General features: G+C 35.6%; 1 protein-coding gene across 8 annotated transcripts in view; it reads left to right on the top strand.

Annotated features, from left to right (window-relative positions):
• Positions 1 to 3106: 3106 nt before the first annotated feature.
• Positions 3107 to 18975, top strand: part of LOC111868809 (sodium-independent sulfate anion transporter) — a 48061-nt gene continuing 32192 nt past the window's right edge. For 2 of the 8 annotated variants that reach the window (XM_023859807.2, XM_023859810.2), the window contains exons 1-2: positions 14374 to 14549; positions 16486 to 16559. Coding sequence is in view for 3 of the 8 variants with exons in the window: in XM_033753171.1 (XP_033609062.1) it covers positions 16254 to 16294; positions 16486 to 16559 (115 nt within the window). In the remaining 5 variants the exon portion in view is untranslated. Of the gene's footprint in view, positions 3363 to 3395; positions 3570 to 13417; positions 13570 to 14373; positions 14550 to 15803; positions 16368 to 16485; positions 16560 to 18975 lie in introns of those variants that run through there. The other 6 variants (XM_023859805.2, XM_023859811.1, XM_033753169.1 and 3 more) reach the window with 6 other exon arrangements.

The following is an 18975-nucleotide window of genomic DNA, read 5'->3' as shown; positions in this document are numbered from 1 at the left end:
TCACGAAGAATACTACAGCAAATTAGCTTATAGAATCAAACGCATTTCTGATTGCTAATATTATGTAAATAAAAAAAATTATATGCGATGCTCTTACATTATTCTGTCTCCCTACAAACTGACAGTGCATAGAGTTTTCTTATCAAATTCTCTGAAAATCTGTTGCTTTTTCATCTTCCAAAAACAATACAAATTGTTAAGAATATTATAGCATTGCATCCCTGAGGACTTGACGCCATGTAACCCGGTAGAAGTTCACCGATTCTGAAGAATATATTGCCTGAATCTTCGGGGTTGAATNGCCAGGTGCCGCTGGGGAGGTAGGGGTCCTCCGTTGCGCAACATGTCACAATAGTTACGAATATACTGATTATCTACCAAAAACAATGTCAGTTACAGGCTTGTAATTACTTATGTTGAGGGCTACACTGCCTCTTGTTCAACTTCAAATGAGGCTGTATGTACGAATAATTGAACACTTACAACTTATGGCTGAATTATGGATTGTACTTGTACCAGCAGAAGTATGAAGTCTTTATTTCTTCTTTGCAGTGATAGCTACAGGTTCGTCTATGAATTGGTGGATGTATATTAGCTCTTCTTTTGGCCTATATTTTCAAATATAGAATCTGAAATGACTCACCACCATTTAGAGAGTTCTTCAGTTGGATTTGTGCCAAAATGTTTAGAACAATGCCATATGCCATATGAATGTATTTCCTACAATATCCTATTTTCTCAGCACAAACAGCCCTTTAATGCTGATGACAAGTCAAGAAAATTGTTTTGTTCTGTGTCAGCGACAGTGAATTTGTTGCTACGTAAGCGCACAAATTACAGCTTGTCATGAAGAATACATATGGATATTTAGAATTTGAGGTTCTTACAACGATGGCTCGAAGAAGTGATACAACGCCATGTTGAAAGTCAACCAACATTTCAGAGGAAAATGTCGCCTCCATGCTCGAGAGTCGAAGAATAAGCCAGGCAAGAAACCAACGTGAAGCAGATGGCAAGCAGCTTCGACCCTGAAGATAAAGGCTACACGTTCTTTCGAAACGTCAGTTAGCTTTCAATGGACTATACGACGTTATATATCAGAAGATAGAACCTTCATATGTGGGCATTTTTTTCTTTCTCTTCTCTACTACAGTATGATCATCTTTCGCTTTCATGTGATGCCTTGATATGCAACGTACACTGAATGTCCTTAATTTGGAACATTCCGACAATAAGCACACGTATGTTACACTGGATATGGAAGCAATTGGAGAGCTTTTCTTCTGACTGTCACAATTATGGAACAGTGAACAATTTATGTAATATTAGATGAACATTCCGATGTATTTTTAAAGAAAAAAATATAAAATAATGGACAGCAGTAGCTTAATATGAGTTAGAATTCTTTATGTAGCTTCAGGGGACTGTTGTAGATGTCAGTTGTTTGACGGCCACCAGTGGATGCTCTTTTCTAAAAGCTGACAAATTTGATAAAACTGACTGATTCAGCAGTCTTTTAGGAAGCAAGTTCTACAAACACCAAAGCCTTTTTCCTCAATTTGAAAATAATAGACCTGTACTTGTATGTCTTTCTAGAATTTTTACGCTTCTCCATTGTCAAATCATGGGTCACCCTGCAGCATCTCGCCTAACTGCAAAAACGTCAACACTACAAGAAAACACAACCTACGCAACTTAATTCTCTGTACAACGGTGTATAATCCAAACTTATACTCTCATCTCTGTAACTCTCCCCCCCCCCAGAAGTTTTTCCATAAAACTCTCCGCACCCGTTGAAATATTTATGCTTCTGACAATTATCCATATCTCATGTTTCTTACTGTATTTCGTGTGCATGTATCTTATGCTTACAAAAAATGTACCTATAAAATTTCCTTTCCACATTTAAAATTTAAAGATTCGATGATGGCGGATCAAAATCACCCTAAAATGTAACATTTTAATATTTTACCATAAAAGTTGTGACTGAAATGTGTACTTTTAAATACTGAATAAGTCGCACTGTCAGCGTTCACATTGAAGTAAATATGCATAACAAAATAATCTGAGAAAGAAGATTGAATCAAATAATCAGTATTTTAATTACATATGTACAAATACAGTGCTACTGCACGGCCGTAGGGATACGGCTGCATTAAGCATAACATTGAGGAAGAATCACTGGGCAATAGAATTAATCATGAAATCTGCACTGTGCAGGGAATTTAACACTCAAACTTATATTCTTATTTCTTGCCTTTCCTTACAATCATGCTTTGGGTGGTTATGAATAATGGAAATTAACGGATGAGATAATAAGCATATTTTCGACACAGTGCAGCTTATGTGATATGCTACTTAAATATTGTCGCGCGCCCGGGGATCCGTGACGAATAATAGCGGGGTCTGGATTGGATGATTTGATTCATTGACATTTATACGTTTACACAGTTCGGGACTACAGGCAATTATAGCGCTATTTCCATTGTACACGCTTTTAGTTCACCGCTGCACACGCACTAGGATTCTCAGTCTTCAATAGTCGTATCCTGGCAATGGATTTATCACAGTCTCACTGTAACTTAAAATCACACTCTAAATCTTCTTGGCAGTGTCTAATTCATATCTTGCCATTTTTGCGGCTGCCAATTCCGAGACTCGACTCTACTTGACTACACTCGATTACTGTCAAATACTCCACTTTACTACTACTACTACTACTACTACTGTCATGGCGAACACTTTGCATGGACCTCACGCAAAACAGCCTTATTATTACCTCGCCGTTGCCTAGTAATAGACGTCCTGTTGTTGCGTGATAGTGTGTTGTGGGCATGTGTTCACCGACACGTTGCCTAGCAATGGGTATTCATCATCAGTAATCAGTATACACGTTACAATATGATTTGCAATAATTTTTCCCCACTTTTCTGAGTGAAGTTTAGTTTCTTGCTACCCGCAGATATACGCGTTCACGTTTCAAATGAAGAAGCGAAAAAATGCAATGTCGATGTATTGTATTACGGCAAACAAAGAGTTTAAATTACGCAGGGTTGTAAAACATAAAACCCTGAGAGCGCCGGAAGTGACCCACATTTCGCAACTAGCTGTGTTTCGCGTTGCTGCTTAAAGTGAGAGTAGTGGTTTGTCGCCGTGGTGTCCTTGATTGAATCGATATTCCACATGTTGTTAAGTGAGGTTATGTGAACTTAAGTATTATTTAACCTTTTCATGAAGCATAAATGGATGGTTCTGATGCTGACAGTCTTCGCAGGACTGGCATTTGGTGTATGAAGCAGTCTGAAGTTGCTGCTGAAAAATTCAAGTAATTCGTCATAAATCACGAAACGTGACAACAATATGTGAGTGATAAAAGAGAAATGGGTTTGGGGGTCACGAATGTAGATCGCGTTGAAATATATAAGAATGAAATTGTATTAACTAATTCTTCCGTTGCTATAAATGCGGCTCTTCTGTTTTCAAGCTTACGAAGATTGTTAACTGTATTTGGAGTGAAAATATTTACATAGTTCAGATCTAGATACTACTACAGTGGCTAGTAAGGGAAGGTGAGGTACTCGTACTGTAAAATGAAATACTGCACATAATTTTACATGCTGAAACGTAAGGGAGATGAAATCATTTAAGCAAAGTAATTGTTGCTGGTCCTTCTGAATTAGAAATCTGTAGACGAAATGAAAAAAAAAATTACAAAAAACATATGCCCTACTTCCTGTATGTGTGTGTGTGTGTGTGTGTGTGTGTGTCAGAAAAGAATATTATTAAATTTGAGGTTCTCATGGCGATACCTGTACTCCTTTGGTCCTTATCTACCAAACTATACCGCGTCGCATCCCATAATAGAAATGTGCAGAAAAGTGAATAATATTCTAATTGTAAGTTTTGAGGTTTCAATATTTCAATCAATATATATCAATTTCTTCAATATTCTAATTGTTGGTAGTTTATGGTGTAATGTAAAATATTGTGAAAAAAATGTAAGTTAATTCCTTGTAACAATGTTTTGTTCATATTGTGATCTGCTTTCATCCCTAAAGAGAGACGCAATCTGTTTCTCCAAAATGTTGGTACCCATCTACCAGACCACATGGTGTCATAACCCACAAGACCACAATTCGCAATATAAATGTGAAAACCTGAGATCAGACATATTTCCTTTCAACCTTTACTTTACATATATGTCTGACCATTAAGTTCAGGAGAATAGATGGTGATAGTATCCTTCACATTAATGAGATAAATCAGAGCTCTAAGAAAGTATTATTGAATTGAATTTATTTACATTCTATAAATCCTAAGCAGGTTAGTACCTTTGGATACAGAACATGTCAAAAGGTTACATACATAAGTACAGGCAATTTTAGCTTAAAAATTAATATAACTTAATTTTACATCATTCTCTATTTACATTGAAGTATTCATCTAAAGAGTAGAAGGAATGAGCATGTAGATAATTCTTTAACTCTGATTTAAACTTTTTAGTATCATTGCCCAAGTTTTTAATACTTTGTGGCAGATTGTTGAACACTTTTATGCCAGTAAAGTAGACTCCTTTTTGATATACTGATAAAGTTGATGAGGGTAGGTGGAAGTTATATTTTTGTCTAGTATTCATGTTATAGACATCAGAATTTAATTTGAATTTATCTTTGTTGTAAACAACAAATAGGAGAAGCGATAATATGTATTGCGATTGAAGCGGTAGAATTTTTAATTTCTTAAATAATTCTCTACATGAATCTCTACTTCTACATCCTGTAATGATTCTTATTATATTCTTTTGTATTTTAAAAATTATTACACTATGTGAAGAGTTCCCCCAAAATATTAATCCATAGTTCATAATAGAATGAAAGTAGGCATGGTAAACCATCTTCAATGTTTCCTGTGACATAAAAGGCTTAATTGATCTCATCGCATAGCAAGCTGCATTTAATTTAGGTATAATTTGTTCAATATGTATTTTCCAAGACAGTGTACTGTCTACATGTATTCCAAGGAATTTTGTATCAAGTACTTTACAGATTAATTTGTTGGCATAACTGATGTCCAGATCAATTTGGTGGTTGTTTTTAGTTGTGAATGATATGTAATGGGTTTTATCAAAATTTAATGAGAGTAAATTGGCTTCGAACCATCTGTTTAAGGCTTCAAATACAATATTTATGTCATTTTTAAAGTTGTCAAATTTAGAGTTCTTAAATATTATACTAGTGTCATCTGCATATAGAATTGGTTTAGATTTATTGTTGATGGTTTTAGATAGATCATTTATGTAGAGAAGAAAAAGTAAGGGACCTAAAATTGATCCTTGTGGAACACCGTGCTTTATAATTCCCCAGTTTGAAAATGCATTATGACTGGAGTTTTTATTATTTATTTCAACTCTTTGATACCTGTTTTTGAGGTATGATTTGATCCATTCATTAGCTTTGCCAGTTATTCCATAGAAATTTAATTTCGATAGTAAGATATCATGATTAACACAATCGAAAGCTTTTGCTAGATCACAGAAAATCCCTCCCACAATTAATCTGTCATTGAGAGCACTTAAAATATCGTTAGTTAGTTCATAGGTTGCTTTTTCTGTTGTTAGGTCTTTCCTAAATCCAAATTGCTCTTTGACTAATATGTTGTTAGAATTTAAGTGTTCAAGTAGTCTATTATACATAACTTTTTCAAAGACTTTTGAGAATGAAGTCAATATGGATATTGGTCTGTAATTAGAGATGCATTTTCTCTCTCCTTTTTTAAAAAGTGGTTTCATTATAGCGTATTTTAAGCGTTGAGGAAAAGTACCTGATGATAAAGATTTATTACATAGATGATTCAAGGGTGAACTGATGTAAACAGAGCTTGCTTTAAGTAATTTGGTAGAGATTTCATCATATCCATGTGAATGGAAATTGGAAATGTGAATTGGAAAGAACTGGCTCATCAACAGCTGGAATGGTGTTTTTAGTTGTTTGTGGTATTTGACTTCTTCGTAATGCTGTTTCACCTACAGAGGTACCTGGTGAGGAATAATTAAATTTGTTTTGGCAGGTCCAAAAATTGTGGCCAACTTAAGCTGGCAGCCTACTTGTACAGTATACATCTTATATTCATGAGTCATGTTGACTCAGTTTGCCAGTCAGACAAATCCTTATGTGCCAGACACTTCTCCACAGGAGAAACCCCTGCTGTTGCCCCCACAAGCCTACTTAGCATCACACAACATACAAGACATTTAAAACAGGTCTATTGTGTAAAGGGTGGCCGGCACATGAGGTTGAAACCTCATTGCCATCTGTGAGTCAATTGTCTAGAAAATGTGGGAGCCTTAATATCTCACAACCCTATGGGCCTCCATGGCATGTTAACCGGGAATGTTTTGACCTTAATATCTGTGAGTGACTGCTTATGTATGTTACACACTCACAAAGGATGTAGTTACTGTCAGTGTCTGACAGATGGTGTTAATTGTCTGAGAGTGTTGACAAGTATACTTTCACATCTAGATCAAATGAAAGGGATGGAAAAGAAGTATGAGAGAGGGGACCAAAGGAGATAAATAGGAGTTCTATGAGACTTCCTGTTGAATCTTCAGTGGGTCTTTAACATTAATATTATGTATTGTATGTAGAACATATCATTTACTGAATAGATTCACTGCTCAGCATCTGTGGAAAAATTAAAAAGAACAAAGAGTTAACTGTCATGAATAAATGCAAATATTTTCCCACTTTGGGCTTTAATTGTTCTTTTATCATGGATGAGTAAACAGACTGGTTTATTGAGTCCTGATTGTATTGCTATCTCTTGTATGTTCATAGGCTAAATGCATCAGTGTTAATTTTGATAAATCAAATGATGCATGCTTACATGCTACTACAATACACTATATTACATACATTCAGTCCATATGTTCACAGCCTTGGCAATCAAGTTTTTGAAGTACTGTAATCCTAATTAAAGCCTCTGTAGTAGGAAAGCAACAGATTTTTAAAGTTTTTATGGCAGTGTGTAATAAACTTGTATGTTACCAATTTCATATGAAGCACTCTTATTTGGTCTGTGTTTGCTATTCTGTGTTGAATACAAAAATATGAAGTTCAGGCAGGCGTTTATAGGCATTCATCTGTGTGATCAAATCCAGGAAGAATGGTATAGTTTCATTTTGTGTGTCTGGTACTCACTCACTCACTCACTCATGGAGCTGAGCCCATCTTGAGAAGGCACCAATTGTGCAGCTACTCAAGGATTTCCCAGCATTTTATGGAATCTGAAGGTTCATTTCTATGTTCATGAGAGCTCTCCACTGGACCCTATCTTGAGCCAGATCAATCCAACCCATACCATTCCATCCTTTCACTCTAAGATCCATTTTAATATTGTTCATCCACCTACGTCTTGGTATTCCTAGTGGTCTCTTTCCTTCCACCTTTCCCACAAATATCCTATATGCATTCCTTGTCTCCCCATTTGTGCTACATGCCATGCCCATCTCATCCTCCTTGACTTGATCAATCTAATTATACTTGGAGAAGAGTACAAGTTATGAAGCTCCTCATTATGCAGTTATCTCCAACCTCCTGTCACTTCATCTCTCTTCGGTCCAGATATTCTCCTCAACACCCTGTTCTGAAACACCCTCAGTTTATGTTCCTCCCTTAATGTCAGAGACCAAGTTTCACACCCATACAGAACCACAGGCAAAATTATAGTTTTGTATATTCTAATTTTTATGTTTTTAGGCAGAAGATGAGTAGACAAAAAGTTCTGGACTGAATGAAAGCAAGCATAACCTGAATTTAATCTCCTCTTAATTTCTCCTGAATCAGGTTTTGATTTGTTATAGTTGTTCCCTAATATCTGAACTGTGCCACATCTTCAGAACATCTGTTAGCTTGCTTTAGGTCATGATATCTGGTATATGAAAAAAAATGTTAAAATTAAAGAGGAAATTACAGAGAAATGATACACCTGTTAGAAAATGGTACAGGTTAGAATCTGGTTTTACCATTACATTTCTTTTATCTAATTTGTTATGTTTTAGAAAACAAATTTTAAATAAAGTATACATACTGTAGTTTAGAGTAAGGACACTATACCATTTGCGGTATTCTAGACTGTGATAATATTCAGATGGTAATAATAAGGTCCTTGGTTAATTTCTATCTCCTATGTACGTAGTATACAGAAATTATTGTAGCCACAGAAAGCATAACAAAATTGAATTTCTTTACTAGCCGAATGACTGTTAGTTTCTCAAGAAAGATAGTACTCCACGGAGTAAGTTATTTTCCTTTACTTGTTCCGTGAATGGTATTACAAAGTCAAGTGCATCATCCTTCAGGTTCCTTTCACTGTATGTCCTGAACATCCTGAGTACACACATCAGAGTTACCTTGTGAAAATGAATTATTAGTAATGGAATTCTCATGTATTTTGGTACATCTGACTAACTGCATGGAGACTCATACTTGAGGAACTATTCCATGCCTTTTATGACACATGAAAGTTCATTACTGTAGAAGAGCCCCATATTGGCCCCTATCTTGAGCCAAATGCATCAGTCCACACTGTATTTCTTTAAAATAATTTTAATGTTAATCTCCTATATTCATAGGTCTTCTTAGTCATCTCCTTCCCTATGTTTTTCCAACTAGAATTTTATATGTATTTCTCATACCTCCCACACATGTCACCTGCTCTGCACATCTCATGATTTGATCACCCTAATTAATATTTGGTGAAAAGTTGAAAGTATGAAGTTCCTAATAATGCAGTTTTCTCCAGTCACCTATTACATTCCTCCCTTGAACACCCTCAGTTTGTGCTCTTCCCATAATGTGAGAGACCAAGTTCCATTTCTTAAGTTGGTTATTTAATGGTGCTGTCAGTATTGAGACTGTGAGATCAAGTTTAATATTGTTCATGCGAAACAACAAGTAAAATTACAGTTTTATAGATTTTCATTTTTAGTTTGCAGACAGGACGACAAGGAGGTAAAGTTGTCCCTGTGTTTATTGAATTAAGCACTACACCATGAGGATGTATGGGGAAGTAGATGTATAGATTCATGTATTCTTGGCCTTGTCACTGATTTGAGGTGAGTGGCCAGCTTCATGCCCTGACCACTTTACCCCAAAGGAAGGAGCCCCCATTACCTGCTGGATGGGAGGCTGGGTGGGCCCCAGAACCAGTCTGGATGATGTGGAAAGGAGCTGTTGTGTCAGTGATATTAGGCAGGTAGAAATACATACAGTCGAGCCGTTAGTACCCGAGTCTAATCCTTTTTAAGTTGAAATTGTTATTGCAAGTTGAAAAGGTATAAATTTCCTGGTAGTAATCAAATTCTGGCAGAACTGATTCAAGCAGGAGGCAAAACATTATGGTCTGAGGTCCATACATTCATTAATTTTATTTGGAGTAAGGAGGAATTGCTCAAGCAAGGGAAGGAGTCTGTTACTGTATGAATTTAGAAGAAGGGTGATAAATCTGACTGTAGTAATTATCGAGGAATATCATTGTTATCAACTTCATACAAAATTTTATTCAGTATCCTCTTAAGGTTAAATCCATACATAGACAAAGTTACCGGGGATTATCAATATGGATTTTGCTGTAACAGATCAACTACTGACAAGATTTTCTACATTTATCAGATACTGGAGAAAAAACTGGATACAGTGAGACTACATCAGTTATACATAGGCTTGAAGATAGTGTATGATTCAGTTAGGAGTGAGGTATTGTATAGAATTCTTATAGAGATTTCGGAACCAGTGAAACTAGTTAGGCTGATTAAAAGTGTTTCAATGAAACAGTAAAATCTGTATAAGTAAACATTTGTCTGATATGTTCCCTATTCAAAATGGTCTAAAACAATGAGATGCTTTTTATTACCATTGCTTTTCAACTTTGCTTTGGAATATGCCATTAGAAAGGTCCAGGAAAACCAGGTGGGAGTGAAATTAAGTGGGACACATGATCTGCTGGTGTATGTTGATAATGTATATCTGTTGGGAGATAATGTAATTACCAGAAAGAAAAACACAGAAACTATAATTGACACTAGTAAGGAGGTTGGTTTAGAAGTAAACACAGAGAAAAGTAAGTGTTTGTTGATGTCTCATCACCAAAATGCAGGGCAAAATCATAACATGAAAATAGCTAATAAATCCTTTAAAAATGTGAAATAGTTCAGATATATGGGAACAACATTAGCAAATCAAAATTTCATTCAGGAGGAAGTTAAGAGGAGATCGAATTTGAAAATGCTTGCTACCTTTCAGTCCAGAACCATTTGTCATCTTGTCTGCTGTTAAAAATGTAAAAATTAGAGTATACGGAACTATAATTTTGCCTGCAGTTTTGTATGAATCTGAAACGTGGTCCCTGACATTAAGGGAGGAACATAGACTGAGAGTGTTTGAGAGCGTTACTGAGGAGAATATTTGGACCGAAGAGGGATGAAGTGATAGGAAGTTGGAGAAAACTGCATAGTAAGGATCTTCATAAATTATGAAATATAGCCAAATATAATTAGATTGATTAAGTCTAGGAGGTGAGATGGAAGGGGCATGTAGCACTCATGGGGATAAGAAGAATGCATATAGGTTATTTGTGGCGAGGCTGAAAGGAAAGAGACCACTAGGAAGACCTAGACTTAGGTGGGATGATAATATTAAGATGTGTATTAGAGAGGTAGGATGGCTGGATTTATCTAGTTTAGGATAGGGACCAGTGGGGGGCTGTTGTGAACATGCTAATGATCTTTCAGGTTCCATAAAATGTTGGGAAATTCATGAGTGGCTGAGCCATCGGCGGATTCTCAAGAAGAGCTCAGGTCCTTGGTGTTAGTTTGTTAGTTACTAACTTGCTTGCTTATTTACTAACTAACTTACATACCTACTCACTTACTTGCTTAACTTATAAATACTTATTAATAAGAAGACAAGATTTTGAACTAAGTGGCAGTAAAAATTCACTAAATATAAAGCTGCATCTTATTTATCTTTTAGTGCAATTTTCATTTGTTACTGTCTTTCCCAAATATTTGAATTTCACTATGTTTTTTAAGGATTTACTAGGTACTTTTATATTATGATTTTGTTCTGCATTCTGTTGATGATGCATCAACATATATGTAGCTTTTTCTGTGTTTACTTCTAGACCAACCTCCTTACTAGAGTCCAAAAGAACTGTTTTTTTCTTATGTTATTTTTACTGAATGAATTAACATCACTGTATACCAGAAGTTAATGTTCCCAGCCAATTCAAATCCCACCTGGATTTCTTTTATCTCCCTATTGCCATGTTCTAAAGGACTTTTTAAAAAAAGCCTTGATAATAAAGGGGTATCCTCATTTTAGATCATATCCGAATGGGAAAGTCTATGCTACGTTAGACTCGATTCAGCTTGAAAAGGCTGTATACATGTGGTGTGCCAATGCCTTAGTGTTAGTAGTATATGGTATCTAGTCGCAAATAAATTGCAGTGAACCCTATCCATTGCTGATATGTACTCTGTGTACAAAAAAATATTGTCTCTAATTGGTGATTAACATTTATGTTTGCGTAGAAAACTTGTAACCATCTACTGGTATAGAGCCACTCTTGTCCCAAAATAAAGTGTGAGGATGTGAACTGCAGACTCTTGTGAACAGAAAAATGGTTCCCTGGTTTCTGTAGAAGACAGAGAGTTTCTTGACCTGCTGAACCATTATTAGCTTCAGCTTTGCTCCATTTAGATGGTTAGTTAGTTGTTACCCATTTGCTATATGGTCTGTTTTTGAGGAGTTTGGTACTGCTTATTTCAGTTTTTATGTAAAGTAAAACCTTAGCCTTTAACGGCCGAAGTGCCCTGAGCGGGCCAGTGATGAGTATGGTCGTCGTGGCCAAAGTACCCCGTTTTGGCCAGCCGGGCATTTAAACTCTGCTAGTGGAAGTGCCCACGCGCACCGCTAGTAGAAGCTCATGCACAGTTCTAAATATTTAATTTTAAATGTAATTACCAGACTGACTTGAGTAAAACCGTTTGTTTTTTTTCTGTGGCGCTACAGCCCCAATTTCGGCCTAGGCATACTTCCATGAAACTCTCCGTTTCACTTCGGTTTACTGGATCTTACACATTCGATAGGAGTCCTTGGGCGAGTGATCAGCTTGTCCCAGGCTTCTGCCTGTAGACAAACACAGGAAAACGCACACAGACATCTATGCCCTGAGTGGGATTCGAACCCACGATCCCGGCTTCCGAGCGAGCGAAGACAGTGCATGCCTTAGACCGCTCAGCTACCGTGACCGGCTGAGTAAAATCATAATAGAGGAATTAAAATGATACATAATTGAACAACAACAACAAAAAAAGTATACATAAGAGGAATTAAAATGATACATAAGTGAACAACAACAACAACAACAACAAAAGTATACATATGAGTTATGCCCTAACTCATCCATGAGCCAGTACTTTTATTGCAGATTCTGCAGATTAATGCGTTAAAAATATACAGTAAAATTCGATGTACATACCTTTTTTGTTATTATCTGCTTGATGTATATATATGCTGAAATGAAACTACAGTATTCAATTTCACTGTGAACACACAGAAAACAGATTGCACTCTGTATCTCAGCCATGATGCAATTGTCCATTCATAACCCTAGAAAGGGCAATAATCTCTTGCAGGTCTTAGCACTGAAGAAGGAACCCCTTTAGCTTTCTCTTGAATAGCCATTCTTTCATTCTTCTGTCCTTCAGTCAAAAGATTTGAAAATCTGAAGAGTGTAAGCAGTGCTAGCAGAAGGCCAAATGATTTTATTGCTCCATCTGTTTTATGATGCCTTGGACTGCTACAATTTGTCAAGTGTCACAAACAGAAATGAATTTATAATGCAGAACAGTTCTGTGAAGAACTGGGAAACTATTTTTGCAGTATGCATCAAAATTAAAAGAAAAAAATTGAAAATAGAGTATAACTCTTTGTATAAACATTTTCAAATCTTCCATTATAATATGCGACACTATGTCCTTTGCTGATACAGACAAACTTAATTGCATCCATTTATCATGAAAATTGAGTTAGATACAGCATTTTTAAACGCAATGCTTAAAATTATTTAACCACCCTAACAGAAACAGACATTTAAATGCATTGTAGCAACAGGCATTGAAACGTGCACCAGTGGCGGGCATTTAAATAAACCTTACCTTTTCACAGTATGTGCCTCAGACAAAGAGTTCATAAAATACATATGGGCTGTAAGTGATTTGTCATATATTTTTGGGCCACAAACATATTTTTTTTTAATTTTGAGATCTCGTAGTCTTGTAGGTGGTTATGGACATCTATGCTGGGGGTACATTTTCTTAAGAATAAACTTGTGTCATAAGTTCTTGAATTTTCAGGTAGTAATTCCATTCTCTTTGTAATAAAGTAAGCTATCTGCTCCTGGATTTGCACTGTTTTGTGCAGTGGGACTCCTTATTGCATTTGTGCACCTGAATGGCAAATAAGAATGTGGCGAGGAAGTGCAGACATACAAATACCCATTTCAAAAGTAAGTTAGGGCTTGTCTCCCTTAACATCAAACTAAATATTCTGACCTAATAAAAAACATGAGATGACAGGTATTGCATTAATGATGGGTAGTTTAAAATTGTCCTGCATAAAAATGAGTTCATTATGATAATTAATTTAATTATATGAAAGAGTAATTACAGATATTAGTATTGTAATTTACACAGCGTGGTAGGACAGTTGGTTGAGGCACTGTGCTACAAGCTGGAAGGTTGTATGTTTGATTCCCCATGAGGTTATTGGATTTTTTAAATTTGCCTAATCCTTACAGCTGCACTATGGCCCTGAGGTCGACGCAGCCTCCAACAGAATTGAGTACCAGGAAACTTCATGGCTGGTAAAGGGTGGCCAGCGCATAAGGCTCACAACCTTACCCCCATCTGTGAGCCAATTGTCTAGAAAATGTACGAGCCTTGACATCTCACAAACCTATGGGCCTTCATTATGGCCTCTTACAGGGATAACTTTACTCTTTCTTTTGTACCTGTCTACAATTAGCTGTAATCAAATTGGCCTGCAGTGAATCTATTTTTCATAGTGGTCCATGACCAGAAACTGTAGCACACCCCTGTTCTGTTGCATTACTTCATACTCACAACTGTATTTTTTTTAACTTATTGCCTTTCTCACTGTGCAGACTTGTTTTGTACTTGTAAGAAACAAGTTGATGGAAAAGTGTATGCTTTTTTTTTTAATTATCAGTAAAGCCTTCATGTTTGGCTCTAGTAAAAGCTGACTAATGGATATGTAAGAGCAAGGTCAGTAAATTGATAGAGCATTGTGCTTTGTACATACTGTTCACATATCTTTTGCAAGCACAGGCAGTGGCTTCAGTGCTCGTATAGTATTGTCAACACATCAAGTAAATTCTGTTTTTGTAATTACTAACAAAAGGTTGGAGATAGACTTCACACTTCATAAATAAAGAATAATATTTTACATACGTGTGGCTTCAGTCTGGTAAGGTTTTAATCTTTATTTGAACAAAGTAAAGCCATCATTTTCTTTTTGTTTTTCATTTGTTTGAGTTTCATTGAAGTAGTGTTCTGTGCTTAATTACATTCTTATTTCAATGATGTAATTCACGATTTTTGTTGTGATTTTTTTATGCTCATCATTATTGGCAAAACAGCCCCTTTTAATCTACAGCTGTCTTTAGAAAATTTTTCCATATGTGTATATTAAATTAGATCATTCAGTTTTCACTTCTTTGGATTTCGCAATAATAATATTTTAGAGAGCAATGTTGTCTGTCAGCCTTACGTCCAGCCTCCAACCTGAAGGACCAGTTCTCTGTATTTATGTCCCCCATTGACAGGGCGGCACAGTTACACCCTCAGGCACCAGGTTCCCTTTTTGTCGCCTTGTACGACTTTCAGGGCTACAGTGGGAGTATTCTAACCTGCCTCCACATGGAGTTGATTTTTTTAAACATTTTTAATTTCCATCACCACCAGCTTCGCTGTTGTGAACACCAAGGATTCAGCTCTAGGACTGTTCTAGTTATAAGGATTGAAACTGTTTTTCCCTCTTTTTGTAAGACATATAGTGTCTCAAATTGTCCCCTTCATGTTTTCATCTAAAAATTCATATGCATTTCTTGCCATCCTCATGTCCTTCAATTCTTAAATTCAGAATGTCAGTAAAGTTCACCATCATTTCTTCAATCCAAGTCATCTTTAGTTCACAATGTATGCAACATTTCTTATGTTACTGTGTGAAGGGTAAGAATCCAAAAGCTTAACATGTTATAAAAATTAGTGAGAAATGGAAAACTTTTGCATTAGAAGGGACATGTTTGAACAAAAACTAGTAAGCACAAAAATTTGAATTTTCCTTCTTATTTGCCTTTTCCTGAGATTGACATCTTTTTCTAACATTATGACATACCAGCCCTTTTTCATAAAACATAAAAATAAAAACTGAAAAACTATATCTGCATTTGTGAGAAACCACAAGTTTCGGTAATATGTCATAGTTTATCATGTTCAAATGAGTTTACCATTTTTCTCTGTAATCATTTATTTATCTTCTTCCATATGTCTTTGTTTTCAGTTTTGTTTAATCCAGTACATTTTGTGACACTTCTGAAATTTCATTTCCACTTCTTGAATGCTACTATTCCATTTTGAATCACTTATATTCTTTCATATATCTGGCTTCTAGTTCAGATAGTTTGGGCTTTTGTATTGTAGGCTAATAGCTTTTGTACTTTTGTTATTATGTTAAACATTGTCAAGTTTCTGTGTAACTAGAAGAGAAAATGTATCTGAAATGTTGCATCATGTCAATTTCATCCAACAAACTAACAGGTCCACTGTCTCTATTCATCATAAATTGATTTTTATTTCACCTTTTTGTTTTGAGCATATTTATCAAGGTCTCCTTAAATGTTTCTGTTGAAAGGTTATGCCTAAGGGGGACCGTTTATTCGTTTTGTTTCATTAAGTTCTGTCCCTGCTTTAATATATGCTTTGTTAACTTCTTCAGTAAATGTTATTTGTCACTCTGATCTTACACTTAATAGTAGCTGTCAAGGTTTCTGAAGTTTTTATCTGGTTGAGGTTACAATTATAATCATAAAATTGATTCATGTCATTCACAGTAAATCAGACACCTTTGCCAGTGTTTAATAGTCACAGCTGTTGAAGAACAGATTCAGCCATGGTTAAAAAGAATGTTGATAAACTTCATGTTTTCCCAAGGTCAGTCAGATACTACTTATAGTCTGGGTGCGTGATATTCGGTTTGGTGTGCTGGAGTTCAGCTAGTGAATTGGTGAGCAGAACATAACATTTCTGCTATGTGCTGTACAGTTATTATTATGAAGGTTGTTAATGTTGTTAAATATATGCTGTCAAGGCAATTACAAATAGCAATGGGTACTAATTTTCAGGTTACAAAGTCTTTCACCTGGAGTGGAACTGGAGAGGTTTCCAGTGTCAAGAAGTCAGGCATCAGGAAGTACAGGTATGTACTATGCAGTGACAGGCAGGGGATAACAGTTGAAAAGGGACTGTGATTTTTTTTACTTTAATGGGCCACAAAAATAGTGTTTCTCCTTTGGTGGTTACTGTATTTTCTGAAGGTGTAGTTAAGTGGTTCTGTTGATGGCTGATTTGTGTTGGGTGATTTTTTTTTGGTTGCCTTCAGTCATCTTGTAGTCTGAATGTTAGGGAGGTGTTACGTCTGAATTGTGTCCCAGAAACTGCTGGTTGGGACTGAGGTTTCTGTGGTTTCTCTCTAAGAATATGATGGGATACTGTCTTAAACTAGACCATGACCACTTCCTTCAATATCCCTTCCAATTGATCACCCTCAGTGTATCCTAACATTAAACACTGTATGGCTTCATCAAGTAACATAATGTCATTAAGCAACCCAAGTCTGAACTAGTAATTCTGTCTCATACTTCAGCACCATGGTTTTCCAGCTTTATTGTAGAATATGCCATTACAGAAGTTCAAGGAAATCAGGAGGAAGTGGAATTATATTGATTACATCAGCTTATTGTCTGTACTGGTGATGCTACTTTATTAGGTGGAAACATGGATATTATGATAAATATGACCTTACCGCCATCTTTGAGCCAATTGTCTAGACAATGTGGGACCCTCAGCATCTCACAACCCTATGGGCCTTCACGGCCTGGTACGGGGATAGCTTTACCTTTTTACTTTTAACACTTAAATTTGATGAGACTTTATTAAGGAGGTCGATTTAGAAATAAAATGGAGAAGACTAAGTGTATGTTTATATCTTGGCACCTGAATGCAATACAGCACAACACAACAAAATATAAAAATTACGTTTGCTAAGAAGTTAAGTGGAGACTTAAATTTCTTAGAATACTTGTAACATTGAGTTTGGATTCTTTTATTTTCCAATTTCATATTTACAAAATCCTAAAGATTAAAATGTAGAAAGCACCATAATGTTGTATGTTGTTTTATATGGGTGTGAAACTTGGTCTCTCACCCTAAGCGAAGAATATAGATGATTGTGTTTGGGACAGTGCCTGATGAGAATATTTGTGTATATGGGAGAGGAAATAACAGAAGGGAGAAGAGAATTACATAATGAGGAGATTCATAATATGTGCTCTTTATGGTATCTACTGTGGTGATAAAGGAGGATGAAGTTGGCAAAGCATGCAGCATGATGGGAAGTATAAGAAATTCATTCAGAATTTCAGTCAGAAAATGGGAAAAGAAAAGGGACTACTTGGACCCAAATATTCTTTTGGTAATCGAGGAGGGTGAGATGGGTGAAATATGTGACATGATGGCGAATATATGAAATGCATACAGAATTTTAGTCAGAAAATCGGTAGGGAAAAAGGGACTGTGTCAAAGATTTAGGCATGGGTTATAAGATGTTGAAATGGATCTTAAAGAAGTAATTTGTGTATGTGGAGTGGATTTATTTGATTCAGGGTAGGGTTCAGTAGGAGACCCTTGTGAACATGGTAATAAGAGATTTCAGGTTTGATATGTGTATCAAGAGTAGAATTATCTTTGCTACAGAACTATGCAACATTATATCCCAGAAGACAATACTAGTGGCAGTAATAAACTTTCATATTCCAGAAACCCTAAAATGGTGCGCTCATGCTCAGTTTCTAAAAGCAAAGCTATGCAAAATAATTTATATGGTGAAAATATTAAAAGAAATAATGAGTCCATAAATGATAAAAATTATGTAATTTTCGAATTTTGAGTCATGTATGAGAAATGGTATCTTATTGTGGGGTGGGGATGGGGAAAGTAAAAGCATTTTTAAATTGCAAAAGTGGGTTCTTCGAGTGATTAGTGGTATTAGTAGTCGCATGTCATGTAGATAAATTTTTAAAGATTACAATGTTTTAACATTGCCTTCTCTGTATATATTGGAGGTGACCTGCTTTATCAAAAAATACAAGGCTTTTATGGCAATAAATTCAGACATTCATAATTATAATACATGAAGAAAATTAAATTTTCATGTACAGCACTGTAATACAGCTTTTTTTAAGAGGAGTGTGATAAATATGGGAATTAGTTTGTATAATAAGGTCCCCGATCAAATAAAATAAAGGGAAAATTTTAACTCATTTAAAAATGAATTAAAATCTTTTTTGCTGAAACATTCCTTTTATTCTGTAGATGAATTTATGTCTTTTGATTTTTCAAGTGTGTAAATGTAATATGTAGCTGATTAATTTGTTGTATTTGTGTAAAGACAATGAAATTAATGGTAACTAGATTTAGATAATATTATTCAGATGACAAACCCCCTCTATTAGGGTGATACAGTGTATACTGTAAAGATATGCACGAGAATTAGGTGTAAAACTGACAATTTCCTTATCCAAATGGTTGTAATACCTGTATGTATGGATTGTTGA

Source organism: Cryptotermes secundus, unplaced genomic scaffold (genome assembly GCF_002891405.2).
Source record: "Cryptotermes secundus unplaced genomic scaffold, Csec_1.0 scaffold257, whole genome shotgun sequence".
NCBI classification, from domain to species: domain Eukaryota; kingdom Metazoa; phylum Arthropoda; class Insecta; order Blattodea; family Kalotermitidae; genus Cryptotermes; species Cryptotermes secundus.
Note: the sequence above shows the minus strand (reverse complement) of the source record. Positions and strands in the feature narration are given on the sequence as shown.